The 19,542-nt window shown below is 44.0% G+C and overlaps 1 protein-coding gene across 5 annotated transcripts in view; it reads right to left on the bottom strand.

Annotated features, from left to right (window-relative positions):
- C19H11orf16 (chromosome 19 C11orf16 homolog) overlaps window positions 1–19,542 on the bottom strand; it is a 36,006-nt gene that overhangs the window by 10,285 nt on the left and 6,179 nt on the right. Inside the window, exons 2-7 of one of the 5 annotated variants that reach the window (XM_033928403.1) lie at window positions 17,667–17,981; window positions 14,539–14,689; window positions 12,376–12,604; window positions 6,761–7,462; window positions 4,195–4,379; window positions 2,749–2,921 (exon numbers count right to left, since the gene is read on the bottom strand). In XM_033928403.1, coding sequence (XP_033784294.1) covers window positions 2,749–2,921; window positions 4,195–4,379; window positions 6,761–7,462; window positions 12,376–12,604; window positions 14,539–14,689; window positions 17,667–17,836 — 1,610 coding nt within the window. In that variant the 5' untranslated portion in view covers window positions 17,837–17,981. Of the gene's footprint in view, window positions 1–2,748; window positions 2,922–4,194; window positions 4,380–6,760; window positions 7,463–12,375; window positions 12,605–14,538; window positions 14,690–17,666; window positions 18,144–19,542 lie in introns of those variants that run through there. The other 4 variants (XM_033928400.1, XM_033928402.1, XM_033928399.1 and 1 more) reach the window with 4 other exon arrangements.

Raw genomic sequence — 19,542 nt, 5'->3', positions numbered from 1 at the left:
TTAAATGATGCTCCGAGTTGGGTGCCTTTTATAGAATACACTTAGCACCAAGATCAGTGGCAAAGTTTTAGGTGGGGGATTTACACGGATCAGAAGTACGAGGTCTGTTCAAAAAGTTCTAGATCAGTTTGAATTGCGCATCAACGGGAACTTCTTTTGAGACGTGCTAGGCAGCATTTAGTAGCTTGAAAACCTCACAAATAACCTCCTTTTTTCCGTTTGTTGATAGCAGTTTTTGTGAAAGTGTGTTGTTGTGATCAGCTATTTTTTCATTGTGTGAACTCAACGAGCAGCGCTGCGGCATGAAGTTCTGTTTTAAATTGAGTAAGACCGCTACAGAAACATATGAAATGTTGAACGTGGCTTATGGGGAGCATGTCATGAGTCGTGGAGGGTGTTTTGAATGCATCAAATTCACGAATTTTGCGCAAAAACGCGATGACGGTTCTTCCCCAGCCACCTTACTCTCCTGGCTTGGCCCTTGCCAACTTCTTCATGTTTCCTAAATTTAAATCCACGTTGAAAGGAAAGCAATTCGACACCATTGAAGACATAGAGCAAAACTTAATACAGCAACTTTTGGCGATTCCTGAAGATGCGTTTAAGGACTGTTTCCAGATGTGGAAATGTGTATAAACGTAGAGAAGGGGAGTACTTTGAAGGGGACCCAATGGAATAAGTTGTAAGATTGTACATAAAATCAGTCCTGGAACTTTTTGAACAGACCTCGTACTCTGTAACAGTGCATAGAAGTGGTTGAAATGCCCACAACTTGCCCCTACTCCCATGGCCATTTCCCCTTTCAGAATCGTGCATTAGAATTTATGTGTACCTCTATAGAATGTACCTAAAAATACATGCGTGTAAACTCTAATTGCGAATTAATGCTGATAATTGTTACTGCCCAATTGACACTGATTGGCTCTTTATTCAATTAAGTTGCATATGCCCAAATTTGCATGTGGAAATCAAAGTGCAATATGTAGATTCCAAGGTGGGAGGGATGCAACTGCTTACCACATTTAAGTGAACGGCCGCTAAGGCCTTTAACCCCTTGTTGTGTACAAGCGTTCTACCTCAGATGCAGGAAATAATTGCAGACTTCTTCTTCCCTTTTTCCTTCGTGTCTGTTATTACCCAGGAAGCCTCTTGCTGCCAATTCAAGCCCGTTAGTCCACTTCCTTCCAGTATTTGCAATCACAGGGGGATGCTGAGCAAGAACCAACTAGAGAAGGCCACGCCCGTCAAAGTGAGATGCATTTTAATAGAGCACACATGTGAAGTGGAACCAGAATAGGATCTGACACAGACCGTGTTTCGACTTACACAACCTGCATCAGGAATCCAATGATTCTTCAGGTATTCCATTAATCTGTTGATTAGGTGGTCCTATTTCACAAAACAATCGGCACAGTCATGCCTGCAAACCAATGCCATGGTTAACCTTCGAAAGTAAAAACATGCACGCTATTAAAGTACATCTCAGTTTGAAAGCACAGCCTTCTCTGCTTGGTTCTTGCTTACCTTGGGTTCTGGTGCAATGTTTTCTCCTTTTTTGGTTTTTGGAGGGATCACAGAGTGACGGAACGTATCACTTTGAGATAACTGCAACCTCTGCTGAAAAATGCTCCAGTACTCATGATTTCATCTTGGTTGCACTTGCACAGGTAAGGGACCTCAGTGCAGGTCCTAAGCTCTGGCTGTTGGATGACTCCTCCCCCGTCCATGCGGGACCTATAATGCTTTGGGTGGTGGTGATCCCTCTTCCCCTCCCCCACAACTATACCATTAGAGATATGCGTTCATCTGAAATGTTATGTGAAAAATGTTAACATTTCCCGTTGGTGTTTTTTACCTGAGATGACAAAAAACACCCCAAATGTTTTTCCTATTACTCAGGGCACCTACTGATAAACGGTGCATATTATTGGGTAATAATGTGCACTGTTAACAAAATTGCCCCAATATGAAATTTTTTTAAAAAAGGTGTAAAAACAATAAGCAATGCAGGAAACTAAACAAATGAGATTGGTTTTTTGGGGGAGGTTATTTTTCTGTACACACCTAGATGCAGTACTCCAATCGTTGGTGCTCCTCTTTCCCCCACCCCATCTGACTTATGCAGTATGCAATGCTCCAGTTGTCGGGTATTCCCCCCCCATCTGTTCTATGCAGTATGCAATGATCCACCCCCCCCATCTTGTTCCATGCAGTATGCAATGATCCACCCCCCCATCTTGTTCCATGCAGTATGCAATGGCCATTTGTCGGGTATTCCCCCCCCCATCTGTTCTATGCAATATGCAATGATCCACCCCCCCCCATCTTGTTCCATGCAGTATGCAATGCCCATTTGTCAGGTATTCCCCCCCCATATGTTCTATGCAGTATGCAATGATCCACCCCCCCCCATCTTGTTCCATGCAGTATGCAATGCCCATTTGTCGGGTATTCCCCCCCCCATCTGTTCTATGCAGTATGCAATGATCCACCCCCCCATCTTGTTCCATGCAGTATGCAATGATCCACCCCCCCCATCTTGTTCCATGCAGTATGCAATGCCCATTTGTCGGGTATTCCCCCCCCCATCTGTTCTATGCAGTATGCAATGATCCACCCCCCCATCTTGTTCCATGCAGTATGCAATGATCCACCCCCCCATCTTGTTCCATGCAGTATGCAATGCCCATTTGTCGTGTATCCCCCCCCCTCCATCTGTTCCATGCAGTATGCAATTTTCTACAGTACCTGCGTTGCTCCTGAGTGCTGGTATATTCCTGCTCAGCCTTCTCCTCACGTTTTCTCTCCCATTCCCGCTGTTGCAGCTTAGCTTTGCGTTGCTGTTCTAGCGCCTCTCGTTCCCTCTGGAATTGTTCCCTTTGGCTTTCTCCTAGCTTCTCATGTACAGGAGCAGCTTGCGCCTACAAGAGACACATTTATAAAGAAATGAGACAATTGTCCCTGGGCTCATCCAGTCTTGTTTAATGTGAAAAGCTGGTGCACCTGCCCTCGCATTTAGAAATGCCGCTGCTCATCTGTTCCTTCTCTTAATTGCTTTACTGTTTTCTTTTGTGATTTTACCATCTTACATAAAGAGGTTTATTTGGTTATCTACTTGCTACGAATCCTCAACATACATGTGCCATGGGAGAAAATTGTGATGCAGTTTGTGGTACAACTTAACCCATAACCTATTGCAACACTTCAGCTTATATACTATTTGTTTCTTTATTCAATTTTCTATACCGTTCTCTCAGGGGAGCTCAGCATGGTTTACATGAATTTAGTCAGGTACTCAAGCATTTTTCCCTGTCTGTCCTGGTGGGCTCACAGTCTATCTAATGTACCTGGGGCAATGGGGAGATTAAGTGACTTGCCCAGAGTCACAAGAAACAGTGTGGGTTTGAACCCACAACCTCAGGATGCTGAGGCTCTAGCTTTAACCACTGCGCCACACTCTCCCCTTTGAGGCTTCCACATACCTGTCTCTGGATCACCTTCTGATTTTGCTAGTTTACAAAAGAATAATCTGTTGATCACCTAGAATAAACACAGGGAGTTCCTCTAGTCCAGGGGTCTCAAAGTCCCTCCTTGAGGGCCGCAATCCAGTCGGGTTTTCAGGATTCCCCCAATGACTATGCATGAGATCTATGCACACGCACTGCTTTCAATGCATATTCATTGGGGAAATCCTGAAAACCCGACTGGATTGCGGCCCTCGAGGAGGGACTTTGGAGACGACTGGACAAGACCAAACATGGGCAACTCCGGTCCTTGAGGGCCGGAATCCAGTCGGGTTTTCAGGATTCCCCCAATGTCTATGCATGAGATCTATGCGCACGCACTGCTTTCAATGCATATTCATTGGGGAAATCCTGAAAACCCGACTGGATTGCGGCCCTCAAGGAGGGACTTTGAGATCCCTGCTCTAGTCCGAAGAACTATTCTTCCTACGGACAGCAGCTATTTCTAGAAGCTAAATGGAACATGTAAAAGTCTGATAATGTTCAAGTACCTACTATGGTTGAAAGCCACTCTGAATCTTTGTAAGAAGAGTAGTTGTTTCTTTTTTCAATTTATCTATCTTCAGAATTGATCCCTTTGATTGTGTATTTAGCAGCTGGCGAAACCAAAATTTATTTCCATACAAATCGACTGCAGCTGTCAAGTAGTAAGACCACACTGATACCGTACCCCTTTGGACGTTTTGATGTTGTCATGACTTAAGACGTCTCTCACGGTGAGTCGCCGGCTTGGTGCGGATGTGATGGCTTCAAACATGGCGCCCTGGTTACTTGGGCCAAGGGGCGCGAGGTCCAGCCAGGAAATGCTACACTCGGACTTCTTGTCTGTAAAGCAGTTGCTGGAAACGCTGCTCCCTGAAAAAATATCAATACAAAGTTAAATGCAGTGGCAGGGAGGAGGTTTCAAGGTTACAGCCGAGTATGGCCTAAATAGCTTTTATGAAAATACTAAGGCACCCATTAAATTTTAGGGTATACCAACACTACAATTAACCAAATTACCTATCTCAAAAAGTATTTAATACATATAACATAACTAGGCGGGTTTTTTTTTTAAATTTAAATATACTGTATTTTTTAACACAATTAAATAACACAAATCTTAACACTATATTATACATTAAACATAAATAAATCCATATTGCACTATGTTATACTATTAAATATAACACTATTAACACTATATTATACTATTATATTATACTATTAAATAACACAAATCTTAACACTATATTATACATTAAACATAAATGAATCCATATTGCACTTTCAGTTCCTAAAATCTGTATTATCCCACAATGCAATGGAAGAAAACCTGGAGCTTGTACTCGGTCCATTCCCAAGCCTTTTCTGATGAAAATAAAGCTGTTCCACATCATAGTCTATGCGTATTATCTCATTTCTCCAGCATCCTCCAATGTTCCAACCAGCATAGATTTGATTCTTAGACAAAGCCGTAATAATGCCTTCTCATTCCAGTTCAGACTGTGTCCAGCCAGCCTGACGTAGCACTACGTTTCGCTATTACAGCGTCTTCAGGAGCTGAAACTGTGGCAGTTGCTAATCTATAATAAAATGAAGCAAAAATCTGCCACAGTTTCAGCTCCTGAAGACGCTGTAATAGCGAAACATAGTGCTACGTCGGGCTGGCTGGACACAGTCTGAACTGGAGTGAGAAGGCATTATTACGGCTTTGTCTAAGAATCAAATCTATGCTGGTTGGAACATTGGAGGATGCTGGAGAAATGAGATAATACGCATAGACTATGATGTGGAACAGCTTTATTTTCATCAGAAAAGGCTTGGGAATGGATCGAGTACAAGCTCCAGGTTTTCTTCCATTGCATTGTGGGATAATACAGATTTTAGGAACTGAAAGTGCAATGTGGATTCATTTATGTTTAATGTATAATATAGTGTTAAGATTTGTGTTATTTAATAAAAAATACAGTATATTTAAATAAAATGTTATATGCATTAAATTCCATGGGCAACTTCGCATTTAGTCTGCGCTAATTTTTAGCATGCACTAAATTGGTTTGTGTGCCTTAGTAAAAGGACCCCTAAATCCCTAGAAATCATAACCATGGACATAAGGGGTGAATACCAAATGATAAACATGTTAAAGATACAGTAAACCATGTATGATTTTGCCCATGCCTTACTGGAGCCAAGCAAAGGTCCATCAAGTCCAGTATCCTGTTTGCAACCGTGGCCAATCTAGGCAAGTAAAGAGATTCAAGTCTTTTCCAGGTCCGCCTGGTTAAGAATAGGGGTGTGCAGGCCAAACTTTGTTTAGTGTTCCATGTTTACACAAATCTGAATTTTGATTTTTGCAGTTGTCTAGGTTTTGCCACGTCTGGGCAGGTAGAAATGATTGAAATGTGGCGGGAAAGTCCGTTGGTCACAACTTTAAATTCTGGCGGGAAAGAGGCTGGACTTTCCCACCCAAATTCAAATTTGTCACCAATGGACTTTCCTGCCTCAAGCCCCAGCCAATCACACGTGAGGACCCACTATCTATAAAGATAAACTGCAGACCTTACAGCACACCCTGATGAAAGCCACAGCGTGACGACCAACACGTCAGTTCTACCTACCCAGAAACGGTGAGATCAAAACAATTGCAACAGTCATGACGCCAGCTACGGAAGCCTAGGAAAACATATCCTCATTTTGTTCTATTTTTATTATTTCATAGCTTCAAGGGGGCAATGTCACAAATATTGTGCACTTTTTTCAGTAGGGTATATTCTTGATTACTGTATCTACATGCTAAATGCTAGCATGTCCATAGACTATAATGGACACTTTAGTATTTAGCACTTGCTCAATTGGCTAACGCACCTTAGCAAAATACCCTATTTGTTTGGTGCTATACTTCCAGCTTCCACCTCTCCTCCTCCCTCCCCTCGTTGGATGGAATAGTGCTCTCTTTCTTCCTTCCCTCCTTTCTCTCCAGTCCTTTTAAAGGCTTGCTTGTGCTACAGGCAATGCCTATGCTGCTATCAGACTTCCTCCACCAGCCCCAGGAGCCTTCCTGCAACTGCTTTCTGCCCTCTCGGAAACAGGAAGTTACATCAGAGGAAGTGGGACACACCAGTGCAAGAAGGAGGGGGAGGGGGCGGGTCAGAGGTTCAGTTAACCTGAGATTGTGATCAAAAAGTTTAATAATCCAGTAACCTACAATACATATTTATAGTATTTACACAGAGAGAAAAATATGATTTTGCTACCAGGTTTTTTGTGGTTCGGCTCGGGGCAGGACCTCTTCCAGTACTTCCAGTCAGGCTTCACTTGCTCACTAGAGTTTATCCTGGGCATCTCCCATAAGCTAGAGTCTGTATTCACCGCGCTATCCACCATGGTGCTTTTACTTAAACAGGTTTCCTTGTCACTTTCACAGTCTTCCGATGAGGAGGAAGAGGAATGTGAGGAACCAGCTGTGGTAGCTTCTTTGTCAGCTTCCCTTTTAGGTTCCAGGCTGAGTCGAGCAGGCTTATCATCCAGCTCAAGTTCCTTTGTGTCTTTTACATCTTTTGTGGTTGTGGAAGCCACCGGCCACCAGTGTTGACACTTGGGTTGATAACAGCAGGTGTCTCCTCCTATATCTGTTGAGAGGCAGCAGGCCCTCTGGGGACCAAAGTAAGGGTTGAGCTGGCCATAATAAGGGGATACAAAGCAACATGGCCACCTGTATTTGCATAAACCATCAACGTGACGCATGGAAAAAGGGAGAGTGGGCACTTGCTCATTAAAAATATACGTGGTGGTAGTGTGAGGGTATTCTTTCAGCTTTGGTCGGGAACTGATAGGCAGATGGAGCCGTTCCACAATCCTTTTCCAGACAGCCGATGGAATCCAGACAGCCACACCAGGGGGAACTTTGATTCTCTTGCCATTCCAAAAACTGACTGTTATTTCTTCATCTTCAATGACTGCGAAAAAGAAAAAGACAATTAAACAAACAAATAACAGAAGCTCGTGCATGTTCACCTCAATGCAAATTCTCAAAACAGGTTTCCCGATAAGGATCATGTGCATTTCAGGGTGCTGGGGCCACAGAACAAAGAGAAGATCAATGTGTTTTTCGTGTAGGAAAGCTTTAATCGTTTTAAGCGAGATGGAGGTGAAAGGTCACTTTGGGCAGCCACAAAACTTAGAAACTTGAAGAAAGCACAGATTCAGCATATGCGGACCCCTGAGCCCCAAGCTGGCTTCAGAAGTCCCGAAATCAGGAAGTTACAGAGATATTTATACATTCTTCTGGCTATACAACTGAATTCTCGAAAAAAATTTTCACGTGTTGCTTTTCTTAACAATCATTGGTCCTAAGCTCACACTAGCAGGTCACTTATCTAAGCCCTGCAGTCTTTCTGTTACATGTCCAGGAGGGCGGAATACAATATCATGTATGCTGAGATGGCCATAAAAAGCTATAATGCCCAAGCTAAAACACCCAGTGCAGGCAGGCTAGAACATGAGATAAGTTAGGTCTGCAGCTAAACATAATTCAGCATTTTATTAAAGAGAAAACTTAGTTTAAAACTCAGGAAAACCAGTCCCAGACTCCTTCAGAGGAACAATAAGACAAGTTGACTTTGGAAATGCCATGGTTCATCTTTCCACTCTGTATGTCTCTTTTGCTGTTTTGAAATCTGGTCTTCTTATGTTTTGATATTTTTTTTTAAAATCCAACTTTCATTTGTCAGGTTTTCAGGATTTCCCCAATGAATATGCATGAGATCTATTTGCTTACATTGCTTTCAATGCATATTCATTGGGGAAATCCTGAAATCCCGACTGGATTCCGGCCCTCGAGGACCAGTTGCCCAAGCTCTTCAGCTTGGAAAAGAGACAGATGAGGGGAAATATGATTGAAGTCTACAAAACCCTGAGTGGAGTAGAACGGGTACAAGTGGATCAATTTTTCACTCTGTCAAAAATTACAAAGACTAGGGGACACTCGATGAAGTTACAGGGAAATACTTTTAAAACCAATAGGAGGACATTTTTTTTTTCACTCAGAGAATAGTTGAGCTCTGGAACGCGTTGCCAGAGGATGTAGTAAGAGCGGATAGCATAGCTGGTTTTAAGAAGGGTTTGGACAATTTCCAGGAAGAAAAGACGATAGTCTGTTATTGAGAAAAACATGGGGGAAGCCACTGCTTGCCCTGAATCGGTAGCATGGAATATTGCTACTCCTTGGGTTTTGGCCAAGTACTAGTGATCTGGATTGGCCACTGTGAGAACGGGCTACTGGGCTTGATGGACCATTGGTCTGACCCATAAGTCTATTCTTTTGTTCTTACGTGAGTCAAGTATAGGACAACCAAGCCATTGTGACATCACTGATGAGGTTGGCTCTGAGGCACTGTGGAATGAGGTATTATGACATTACAGCTATGGAATGTTGCTACTCCTTGGGTTTTGGCCAAGTACTAGTGATCTGGATTGGCCACCGTGAGAACGGGCTACTGGGCTTGATGGACCATTGGTCTGACCCATAAGTCTATTCTTTTGTTCTTACGTGAGTCAAGTATAGGACAACCAAGCCATTGCGACATCACTGATGAGGTTGGCTCTGAGGCACTGTGGAATGAGGTATTATGACATCACAGCTATGGAATGTTGCTCTCATTGGGGTTACAGAATCTTGCTATTCTTTGAGATGCTGGAATGTTGCTACTCTTTGGGTTTTGGCCAGGTACTAGTGACCTGGATTGGCCACCGTGAGAACGGGCTACTGGGCTTGATGGACCATTGGTCTGACCCAGTAAGGCTATTCTTATGTTCTTTAATGGAATGGGAATGGAGTGACTTTCTGCTGACATAAGGAAAGGTGGTTTAGTGATTAATGCATCCAGAACATGTGCAAAATTGCCCCCCTGAGATTGAGAGCTGTTTTCTGGTTGTTTCTGGGGGGTGACAAAGATAATATGAAGTTATAGATGGAAAAACGTCAGGCTAGGGAGGTTCAGAAAATCTTCTGGGAGAAGTTTTTTAATATCCCTGCAGTTTATGCCTTTAAGTCACATGGTGCCAAGCTATAAGATGGCTAAGCTTCTTCCGTACGTGCCGAACCGGTCCCTCTGCTCCCAGAATACAATACACCTCAAAATGCCCCTTGGTCGTGCCCTTCAACTGCAAACCACCAAACAAGGGTCATAAGAACATAAGCACATAAGCAGTGCCTCCGCCGGGTCAGACCATAGATCCATCCTGCCCAGCAGTCCGCTCCCGCGGCGGCCCAAACAGGTCACGACCTGTCTGAATCACCAGAAGGGGCCCCCTTGCCACCTTGGTTTCCCATTTAAGTCCTATCTTCCCATCGAAATTCTAACCCTCCGGTCTTGCACATGCACGACCTGGTTGGGTTTCTATACTTTTTACCTGGATACCTCTCTCAGTATCCCACGATCCCTTTATCACTCAGGAATCCGTCCAATCCCTGTTTGAATCCCTGTACCGTACTCTGCCTGATCCCACTTTATACTGAGCCACTGGAATCGACTGCCCCCATAGATTAGATCCCTTGAAGGACTCCTCAACTTTAAGAAAGCAATAAAAAGATACCTCTTCGCCTAACCCCCCTGCCCCCGACCGATGGTTACAAAGAAATGTAAACTGGTACCAGAACCTAGTATGTGTCACGTAAGTAAAACTTGTATTGTAAAATCTTGTACTGTAACTGTGGCAAATCCAACCTGTAAACTGTCTTTGTGTCAATTAGGGTAAAACTTGTACTGGAAACCTTGCATTAGGGTAAATTGTAACTGGTAAACTGTATAACAGTATAATCTCGTTATAACGGACTTCAAGGGACCTGGCAAAACGGTCCGTTATATCCAGAGTTGCATTATTTTAAAAACTTTATTTAGGTCAACTTGAAACAACGTTCAATCAATGTACAACAGTCACTGCACAAGCATAACAGCATAATCAGTAACAAAACTCAGCAAAACACTGGTATGGCACAAAATGATTGCAAAACCAGAACACTAAAAGATGTTCTAAAGCAGTGGTCTCAAACTCAAACCTTTTGCAGGGCCACATTTTGGATTTGTAGATACTTGGAGGGCCGCAGAAAAAATAGTTAATATCTTATTAAAGAAATTACAATTTTGCATAGGTAAAACTCTTTATAATCTATAAATCTCCCCCTCCCCTCGAAGGCCAGCATGTTCCCCCCTTCTTTGCAGCATCCTCTAACTTCCCCCCTGGCCTTCCGGTCTTAATTTCAGCTAATTACCGCAGCCTGCAGATAGGATCGCCAGTGCTGTAGCATTCCTTGCAGGCTGCCATTGGCCTCCGCAGCACGTTCCCTCTGCTGCGGTCCTGCCCCTCCTCTGACATTAGGGGCAATATCGCGGCAGAGGGAACGTGCTGCTGAGGATGACGGCAGCCTGCAAGGATCACTACAGCACCGGTGATCCTCTCTGCAGGCTGCGGTAATTAGCTGAAAGTAAGAGCGGGAGGCCAGAGGGGAAGCCGGAAGATGCTGCAAAGAGCGGATAGCACTAGTACAGACCGCGGGCCGCAAAATAGTACCTGATGGGCCACAAGTTTGAGACCACTGTTCTAAAGCATTATGTCATACTGGACTGGAAAGAAAAATACTCTGTCATTTTCTTCTGGGCTGCATTTTGATACTATATCACCGGCATGCCACGCGCCTTGTAGGTGGAGCCTGCAAGTACGTTATAGCCAAACAAAACTACAGCTAAAAGCAGCTCTGGGGACCAAATTGTTTGTCTGTTATATGCGAAATTCCGTTATATGCGAGTCCACTATATGCGGTGCTTTTCTGCATGTTTTTTAAAGACACATGGCCGGAACCAACGGACCTTGTCCGCTGTAGACAATATTCCGTTATAAGTGAGTCCATTATAACGAGATTATACTGCATTGGTATTAGGCCCCCTAGTATGTGTCTAGTTAGGATAAAAACTTGCATCGTAAACTTGTACTGAAATTAGGGCAAATCCAGTGTAAATCATAACCTGTTAACTGGACACAATGTTTGTTTACCCATTCGGAGCTCTTTGGGGACAACGGGACAGAAAATGAATTAAAGAAATAAATAGTTCATTTTAAACAGTGATAGGTGCTTCTAGTACAACAGTAATTCACTTTGAAACTATGTTATAAGCGTTTGCATCAAATTTTAATAAACATGAAATATGAAACAGCAGAACTCATAGTGCCATGCACGTTAGAGGTCTGCACGGAAACGGGGATCGCAGAAATCCCGCGGGTCTCACGGGGGTCCCGCGGGATTCCCCCCTAACTCATGGGACTCCCACGGGGATGGAAGGCTTTGGAAGCAGGGTTCGTCCATATAATATAATGGACACTTCAGCCTTAGTAAAAGAGGGGGGTTTATAAGTGAATTACCTGAACAGAAAACAAAAAGGGTTCCACCAAAGAGATTCCACAAGGAAAACAGCAGCGCAAACACAAAAGAAATTGTGGAATGGATGATCCTGTCAGAAGTAATTGCTGATTTTTATGGGGACGGGGATGGAGGTAATTCCTTGCGGGGATGGGTGGGGATGGAGAGGATCCTGACAGGGACAGGTGGGGATGGAGAGGATCCTGGCGGGGACGGGTGGGGATGGAGAGGATCCTGACAGGGGACGGGTGGGGATGGAGAGGATCCTGGCGGGGACGGGTGGGGACGGAGAGGATCCTGGCGGGGACGGGTGGGGACGGAGAGGATCCTGGTGGGGATGGGTGGGGATGGAGAGGATCCTGACGGGGACGGGTGGGGATGGAGAGGATCCTGGCGGGGATGGGTGGGATTTCTGTCCCTGTGCAACTCTCTAATGCACGTTGATCATCTGCCTACCTCGCAGAGGATCTCTCATTTCAATACCCAGCACCACTGTTCCTGGGCCATATCTCGTTAACTGGGGCTCCCAGGGGGCCAAAACCTTGTCACCAGGTACGATGCAGTGTCTCATGGCATCAGAATACTGGACGATGTCATCGCTTGCGGTTCTCTGCAAGCCAGTTTGGTATTTTTCTATCCTGGGGTGTGGTCTTTGAAACTCCACTAGAAAAACTCCTCTTTCCTCCTAGGGCCAGTAGATTAAAAAACAAAAAAGAAAGGTATTATCAAAATGGAGAGGCCCAAAATGCAGCAGCAAGATTGATAATGGGAATATCGAAATGCGATCATATTTTACCTTATCGTCAACAATTACATTGGCTGCCCGTCGTTTTCAGAATTCAGTATAAAGCAGTAATGATTTGTCATCAGTTCCTGTATGGCAGAGATGTCAAAGTTCCTCCTCGGAGGCTGCAATCCAGTCGGGTTTTCAGGATTTCCCTAATGAAGATGCATGAGATCTATTTGCATACAATGAAAGCAGTGCAAGCAAATAGATCTCATGCATATTCATTGGGGAAATCCTGAAAACCTGACTGGATTGCGGCCCTCGAGAAGGGACTTTGACACCCCTGCTTTATGGTATTATACCTGAATCATTCAAGAGCAAGATGACCAATTATTTACCAAATAGATAGATTTCCTGCGCTCCGAAAACTCAGCCTTATTGAAAACAAATGTTAATCCAAAATATGTTGACACCAGTAAAATGACCGTCTGTTGTGCAGGGGTTAAACAAGTGTGGAAGTGTGGAACTCACTTGTCAGCCAATTACGAAAATGGTGTGAAAAGGGCAGTTTTAGAAAATGCAGTTATTTGTAAATGCCTTTTTCTAGATAATGATTCTTTCTGACTGCTGCTGGTTGAAGAATTTTCCTGTGATTCTTTGTATAAGCCTTTCCTTTTATAGTTGATTTTCTGAGGATTATTTGTTCATGTCTGTCTGATCTTATTTGTTTTATAGCATTATGCATGTAAAATTAGGTTTAAATGGTATAGAAATTTTAAAAATAAATAAAGGAGCTGCAGATGAATGTACAAGATGCAGGCAAAGTTTATTAAAACCAATAAATAATTTGTTGCATAAAAATAGACCACTTGGTACAGAATGTAGGACCCAACACGGTCCATGTTTTGATCAACACATTTTCCTCAGGGGTCCTAATAAATATGTTATATGTTATGGGGTTCATAATAAAATAAAAAAAAGTCTAAAAAGTGTCCTTAATGGCTACTTGGATGATCAAAAAGCCTGATCGTCCAAGTACCCATAACCAAAGCTGGTTTTTAGACGTATCTAAAACCAGCTTAGGCCTTTCCCCTGCCTCTAAACGCACAGAGAGAAAAGAGGCGTGTTTAGAGGGGAAAGGGTGGGCGGGAGGTGGGCCGACCTACACCTAGGCGTACAACAGGTATAACCAAAACCGTAGGCAGGTTGCCTAGTCGGCACGTAGACCTTTTTGACTTAGACGAAGTCAAACCAGGTCTAAGTGCCAAAAAAGGGGCCGCTGAGCTGATCGTGGCTGCTGCAATCAGCTCAGCGGCCCCAGCAACCTGCCTACCCCTCCACCGCAAGCATTGCAGCAGGAGAGATGCCTCATCTCCCCTACCACGGGTCGCGGCAGTTCGGGTAGAGGAGTGATGGCATCGCGGTAGGGGAGATGAGGCATCTCTCCTGCCGCGATGCTTCACCCCCCACACATACACATAATATCGGGGCAAGAGGGAGCCCAAGCCCTCTTGCCCCGGCGACCCCCACTCCGACTCGACCTGGCCAGGAGGGAGCCCAAGCCCTCCTGGCCCCGGCAACCTCCCCCCCCCTCTGACTCGACCTGGCCACAGGGACTGGAAGAGCTGACTCCACAATCAAACCCAGGTCCTCCATATGGCGCAGCTCGGTGAAAACAGGACCCTCAGATTCCAGCAGCAACTTGACATATAGTAACAGGGTTTTGATGACTAAACTAATCAGACACATCTTTCAAAAGTGATTAATCACTAGACATCTTTTCCATGGTTCCTGTGGTTTTCAAAGCTCTCTAATTATAAACTAGGTTTATAAACTACAGGCACAGTCAAAAAAAATAAAAAAAACGATAAACATCAATTTCATCAACTTACCTCTGTCTCTTCTTTTATTGTAGCAAGATAGTAAAACCCGTCTGGCTCCCTCCTTGCCAGAACTGGGGTGTTTGTTGTTCGAGGAGCAGAGCCCGTGAATCTTGCACAGGCAACATCTGAGAGATAAGGGCAGTGGCCAGCCCAGGAGCACCTTGAATAAAGTAAAGCATTTTGTCAGAGCGATGGCGCTGAAGGATGTCTTTATATGTTGGTTGTCACTGAGTAAAAAGTGTTCCGTGTCAAGTGCCCTCAGGATTAAAAGGCAAGAAGCAGTTGGAAACAAGGCGCCATCTTTGGGGAGAACCCTAAAAACCTTAGCTAGTACTTAAGCCCCAATCCTGTGGCAACAAATCAAGCTCATCTTTCCCTGGTTGTTTGCCCATTATAGTTCAAGCTCTTTGATGTGCCACAAATATAAAACCAGGGTTAAAATCTAAGCGGTTTACGATATCTTTTTTTCTTAAAAAAAAAAAAAAAAAAAAGGAGGATGGGAACAAACACAGACCATTGACAAATACAAACTCTACAATCTGCAAGAACATGAGGAAAAAGATAATTGGGTTAATTACAATAAAAATCTGAGGTATGGGAAAAAGGATAAAACATAAGGTATGGGATAAAAATAAGCTCTCACTTTTTTTTTTTTTTAACCCGAACTATTGTACTATGAGCAAAATGCCTGAGAAAATTAATATGGGGCTCATAATAGAAAGCTAAATATGTCTAAAAACCCGCCTAAGTCAAACACGTGGACGATCTAAAAGACAGGTCGTCCATGCGTCGATAATCAAAATTCTGTGAACAAACAATTTCAGATCAAGTTTCAAGTTTCAAGTTTCAAGTTTATTCAAAATTTGTTGAATCGCTTATTTAAATTTACTAAGCGATTTACAGAAACAAGAAAAATAATACAAATACAAGGTTAGTTCAACTTTAATACAATGTTAAAAAAAGAAAAAAAAATAGAAATAAAAATAAAAATTGGGTTAAAATTAAGTTAAAATTATACAGACTAACAGACACATAAGGAAAGAAGGGTAAAATTACATATGTAAAATAAAATAAAAGGTGAGAGGTAAAAGAACATGAGGTAGGGAAAAGAAGTAAGGAAAAAGATGGAATTAAAAAAGATTAGGGAAATTGTTTTCATACATTATATGCATCCTTAAAAAGAAAACTTTTTAAGCTATTTTTAAACTGCTTTAGATCCTTTTCAGTTCTAAGATACAGGGGCAAATTATTCCATAGTTGCGGGGCTATGACAGAAAATATATCAGTACGACGAGTTCCAATTATTTTTAGTGAAGGAACTGTTAAAAGATTTTGATTGGTTGATCTTAAAGTGCGAGGGGTACAGTAAGGAATAAGTAGCCTGTTAATAAATTGAGGTTCGTTTGTGGTCAAAGTTTTAAAAACTAAAAGTAGTACTTTAAAAGTAAAACGATGAGAGATAGGGAGCCAATGAGATTTAATAAAAAGTGGTGTAACGTGGTCAAATTTTTTACAATTATGTATTAATTTAATTGCTGAGTTTTGGACTATTTGGAGACGTCTTTTCTCTTTTTGAGAGATGTTAAATAATAATGCATTACAATAGTCCATTTTTGAAATAATAAGTGAATGAATAAGTATGTTTAAAGATCCATCCTTTCCATTATTTTATAGACTTCTATCTATCCCCCCTCCCCCCTCGAGACGACTCTTCTCCTTGCTGAAGAGACCTAGCCACTTTAGCCTTTCCTCATAGGGAAGTTGTCCCATCCCTTTTATCATTTTTGTCGCCCCCATGATATAAATGAACAGGACGCGAGTCTCCTAAATGAAAGAAAGTTCTGGAATGAAAGGTCAAGCAATGAGGTTGAAAGAGGGTAGGCTCAGCGGTAATCTTTTACAGAAAGGATGGTAAAGGTGCGGAACAGCCTCCCAGTGAAAATGGTAGCGACAATGTGGAACAAGCTAGACCCGCAGGGGTGTCAAAGTCCCTCCTCGAGGGCCGCAATCCAGTCGGGTTTTCAGGATTTCCCCAATGAATATGCATGAGATCTATTTGCATGCACTGCTTTCATTGAATGCAAATAGATCTCATGCATATTCATTGGGGAAATCCTGAAAACCCGACTGGATTGCGGCCCTCGAGGACCGACTTTGACACCTGTGCTAACCAGTCAATGCTGCTGAAAATAACCCGTTAATGCTGAACTGAAAATGGGGGAGGGGGGAATTCAGGGAGCAGAATCGGCACATGGTCTGTTCAGATGCTGAATATCAACATTTATCAGCCAGATTAGCCACATAGATAGAGTTGCATAAAAGTCAGTGCTCTCCTTATGCAATAACCCAGGCCATTCCAGTCCTCGAGAGCCGGAGCCAGGTCAGGTTTTCAGGATATCCACAATAATTATGCATGAAATAGATTTGCATCTCAAGGAGGCAGTGCATGCAAATCCATCTCATACATATTCATTGTGGAGATCCTGAAAACCTGACCTGGCTCTGGCTCTCGAGGACCGGAATTGCCTACCCCTGCAATAATCCAAAGCTGGTTTAAGTGCTGAATATTGCATTTCAATGGCTACACATCGGCCAGCTCTGGAAATCCTGAAATTCAATGCCAGTGCCAAGTGGCTCCTTCCACACCTCCCACACCACACTCACACCCTGCATCTCTTTAAATCTCCGCCAGTGTGAGCAGCTTCTCTGGCTTGCTTTTCACACCAGCGTTGGCATTCCCTCGGACATCACTTCCTGGCCCCGCGACCAGGAAGTGATATCAGAGGGAGCAGGTCAGCACAAGCAGCAGGCCAGAGTAGTGGCTCGCGCTGGTGAAGATTTAGAGGTACAGGGGCAGAGAAGGGAGGGCGTGAGTGTAGCATGGGGGGAGGCAAAGAGATGCTGGTGCCCACACCAAGATGACACAGGTGGTCTGCCCCCTCTCCCCTTATTATGTCACTGCCTGGACGTGGGCGGGCATTGAATTTTCAGGTTTAATGCTGTCAGCAATCAGTAAAACGCTGATCATTGTTGGCTGAATACCAGGCCTTAACTACCGTGTTGTTGCAAGAAATAGTAACTGTAGCTAATTGTACGTATATAGGCTGAAATCCTGAACCATAAAAGCACTTTTTTACCTTTGAGGAATAGGCGATGTCCTGCTCCATGAATGACAAGGCAGTAGGGGACAACCAGTTAAAGCCCAATAGTGTGGAGGCTGCAGCCTGTCGCAAGGGGGTTGGTTCAGCTCCGTCCTCACACTGCAGTATTTCTCGTCGGGGCACAGTGGTCCCAGCGAAGGATTCATCTCCTGAGAAGTTGCACCCTGAGGGTAGTGGTCTGGTGGTGAGTGCAGCAGCCCGAGAACCTGGTGAACTGGCTTCAGTTCCCACCACAGCTCCTTGTGACTCTGGCAAGTTTACTTAACCCTCCAAGACATCCTCCAAGTCTTCCTGCAGGGATAATCCAATGTTTCCTGGACCAAACTCATACGTTGTGAGTTAGACGATGTAAAAGCAGGTATAAAAGTGCCAAAAAAGCTGTTCAAAGTGACCCGATAACCACTACAGAGACAACGTAAAGACCTTCACACACTCCCCCAGTGATCACTGACCCCCCCCCCCTCACACTGCCACAAATATCGGAATAAAAATGTACATATCTGTCTCCAGAACATCAGCACCTGCTATAGGAAAGCCTAATAGAGCAGCATGCAGGTGTCCTTTAAGTAGCCTGGGGGGTGGGCTAGTGAACCAGAGAGAGGAGGACCCAGGTCCATAAGCCACTCTAACCACTACACTCATGGTGGAAAATATGAGCCCACCATAACCCCCTACACCCTACTGTACTGCCATATAGGTGCCATCTGCAGGGATATTGGGGTTGTAGAGGGGGGGGTAGAGTGGGTTTGGGGGTCTCACCATATCCTATAAGGGAACTGGTGAGATGTTTATGTGGCACCTTTTTTTGTGAAGTTCACAGCAGTGCCCTGTAAGGTGCCCCACTGCTCTGTTGCCATGTCTGGGTGGCCAATCCATCACAATGCTGGTCCCTCCCACGTCCAAATGGTCTTGTTCTAGGCGTTTGGGACTCAAGACAAATTTTGGGTTAAAAATGTGGTATAAAGATAGGCGTACTGGCGGTCTGGGCGATCTATAGCTTGGACGTCCAGATAGACTATTTTCAAAATATAGATAGATAAAATAGATAGATGTATTTTTTTTTCAAGAATGGACATTTTGGGCTCCTTTTACAAAGGTGCGCTAGGGTTTTTAGCGCATGCACCGGATAACTACCGCCTGCTCAAGAGGAGGCGGTAGCGGCTTGCGCACGTGGCATTTTAGCGCACGCTATTCCGTGCGTTAAGGGCCTAACGCGCCTTCGTAAAAGGAGCCCTTTACCACTGCCGACTTTGGGGGTGATGGGACTAAACTGCGCGAGACAACGGCGCGCCGACAACTGAGCGCAAGGTTGACGGCGCGCCGAAGAAAAGCACTATTTTAAAGGGCTCCGACGGGGGGTGTGGGGGGGAACCCCCCCCACTTTACTTAACAGACATTGCGCTGGCGTTGTGGGGGGTTTGGGGGGTTGTAACCCCCCACGTTATACTTAAAACTGAACTTTTTCCCTAAAAAACAGGCAAAAAGTTCGGTTTCAAGTATAATGAGGGGGGTTACAACCCCCCAAACCCCCCACAACGCCAGCGCGATGTCTGTTAAGTAAAATAGGGGGGTTCCCCACCAACACCCCCCGTCGGAACCCTTTAAAATAGTGCTTTTCTTCGGCGCGCCGTCAACCTTGCACTCAGTTGTCGGCGCACCGTTGTCTCGCGCGATTTTGTCTATGAACCGACTTTGGGCGTCTAACTTCATACGTCTGAATCGGACTTAGACGTTTCTTTTGATTATGCCCCTCCACACCACAATGTGTACTGTTATTTGAATATTTTTTTTTGCTTCTATTGTCTATGTCCAGATTGATCTTGCTGGACGCCACCTTTAGTGCATTTCTTCA

Source organism: Geotrypetes seraphini, chromosome 19 (assembly GCF_902459505.1).
Source record: "Geotrypetes seraphini chromosome 19, aGeoSer1.1, whole genome shotgun sequence".
NCBI classification, from domain to species: Eukaryota; Metazoa; Chordata; class Amphibia; order Gymnophiona; family Dermophiidae; genus Geotrypetes; species Geotrypetes seraphini.
Note: the sequence above shows the minus strand (reverse complement) of the source record. Positions and strands in the feature narration are given on the sequence as shown.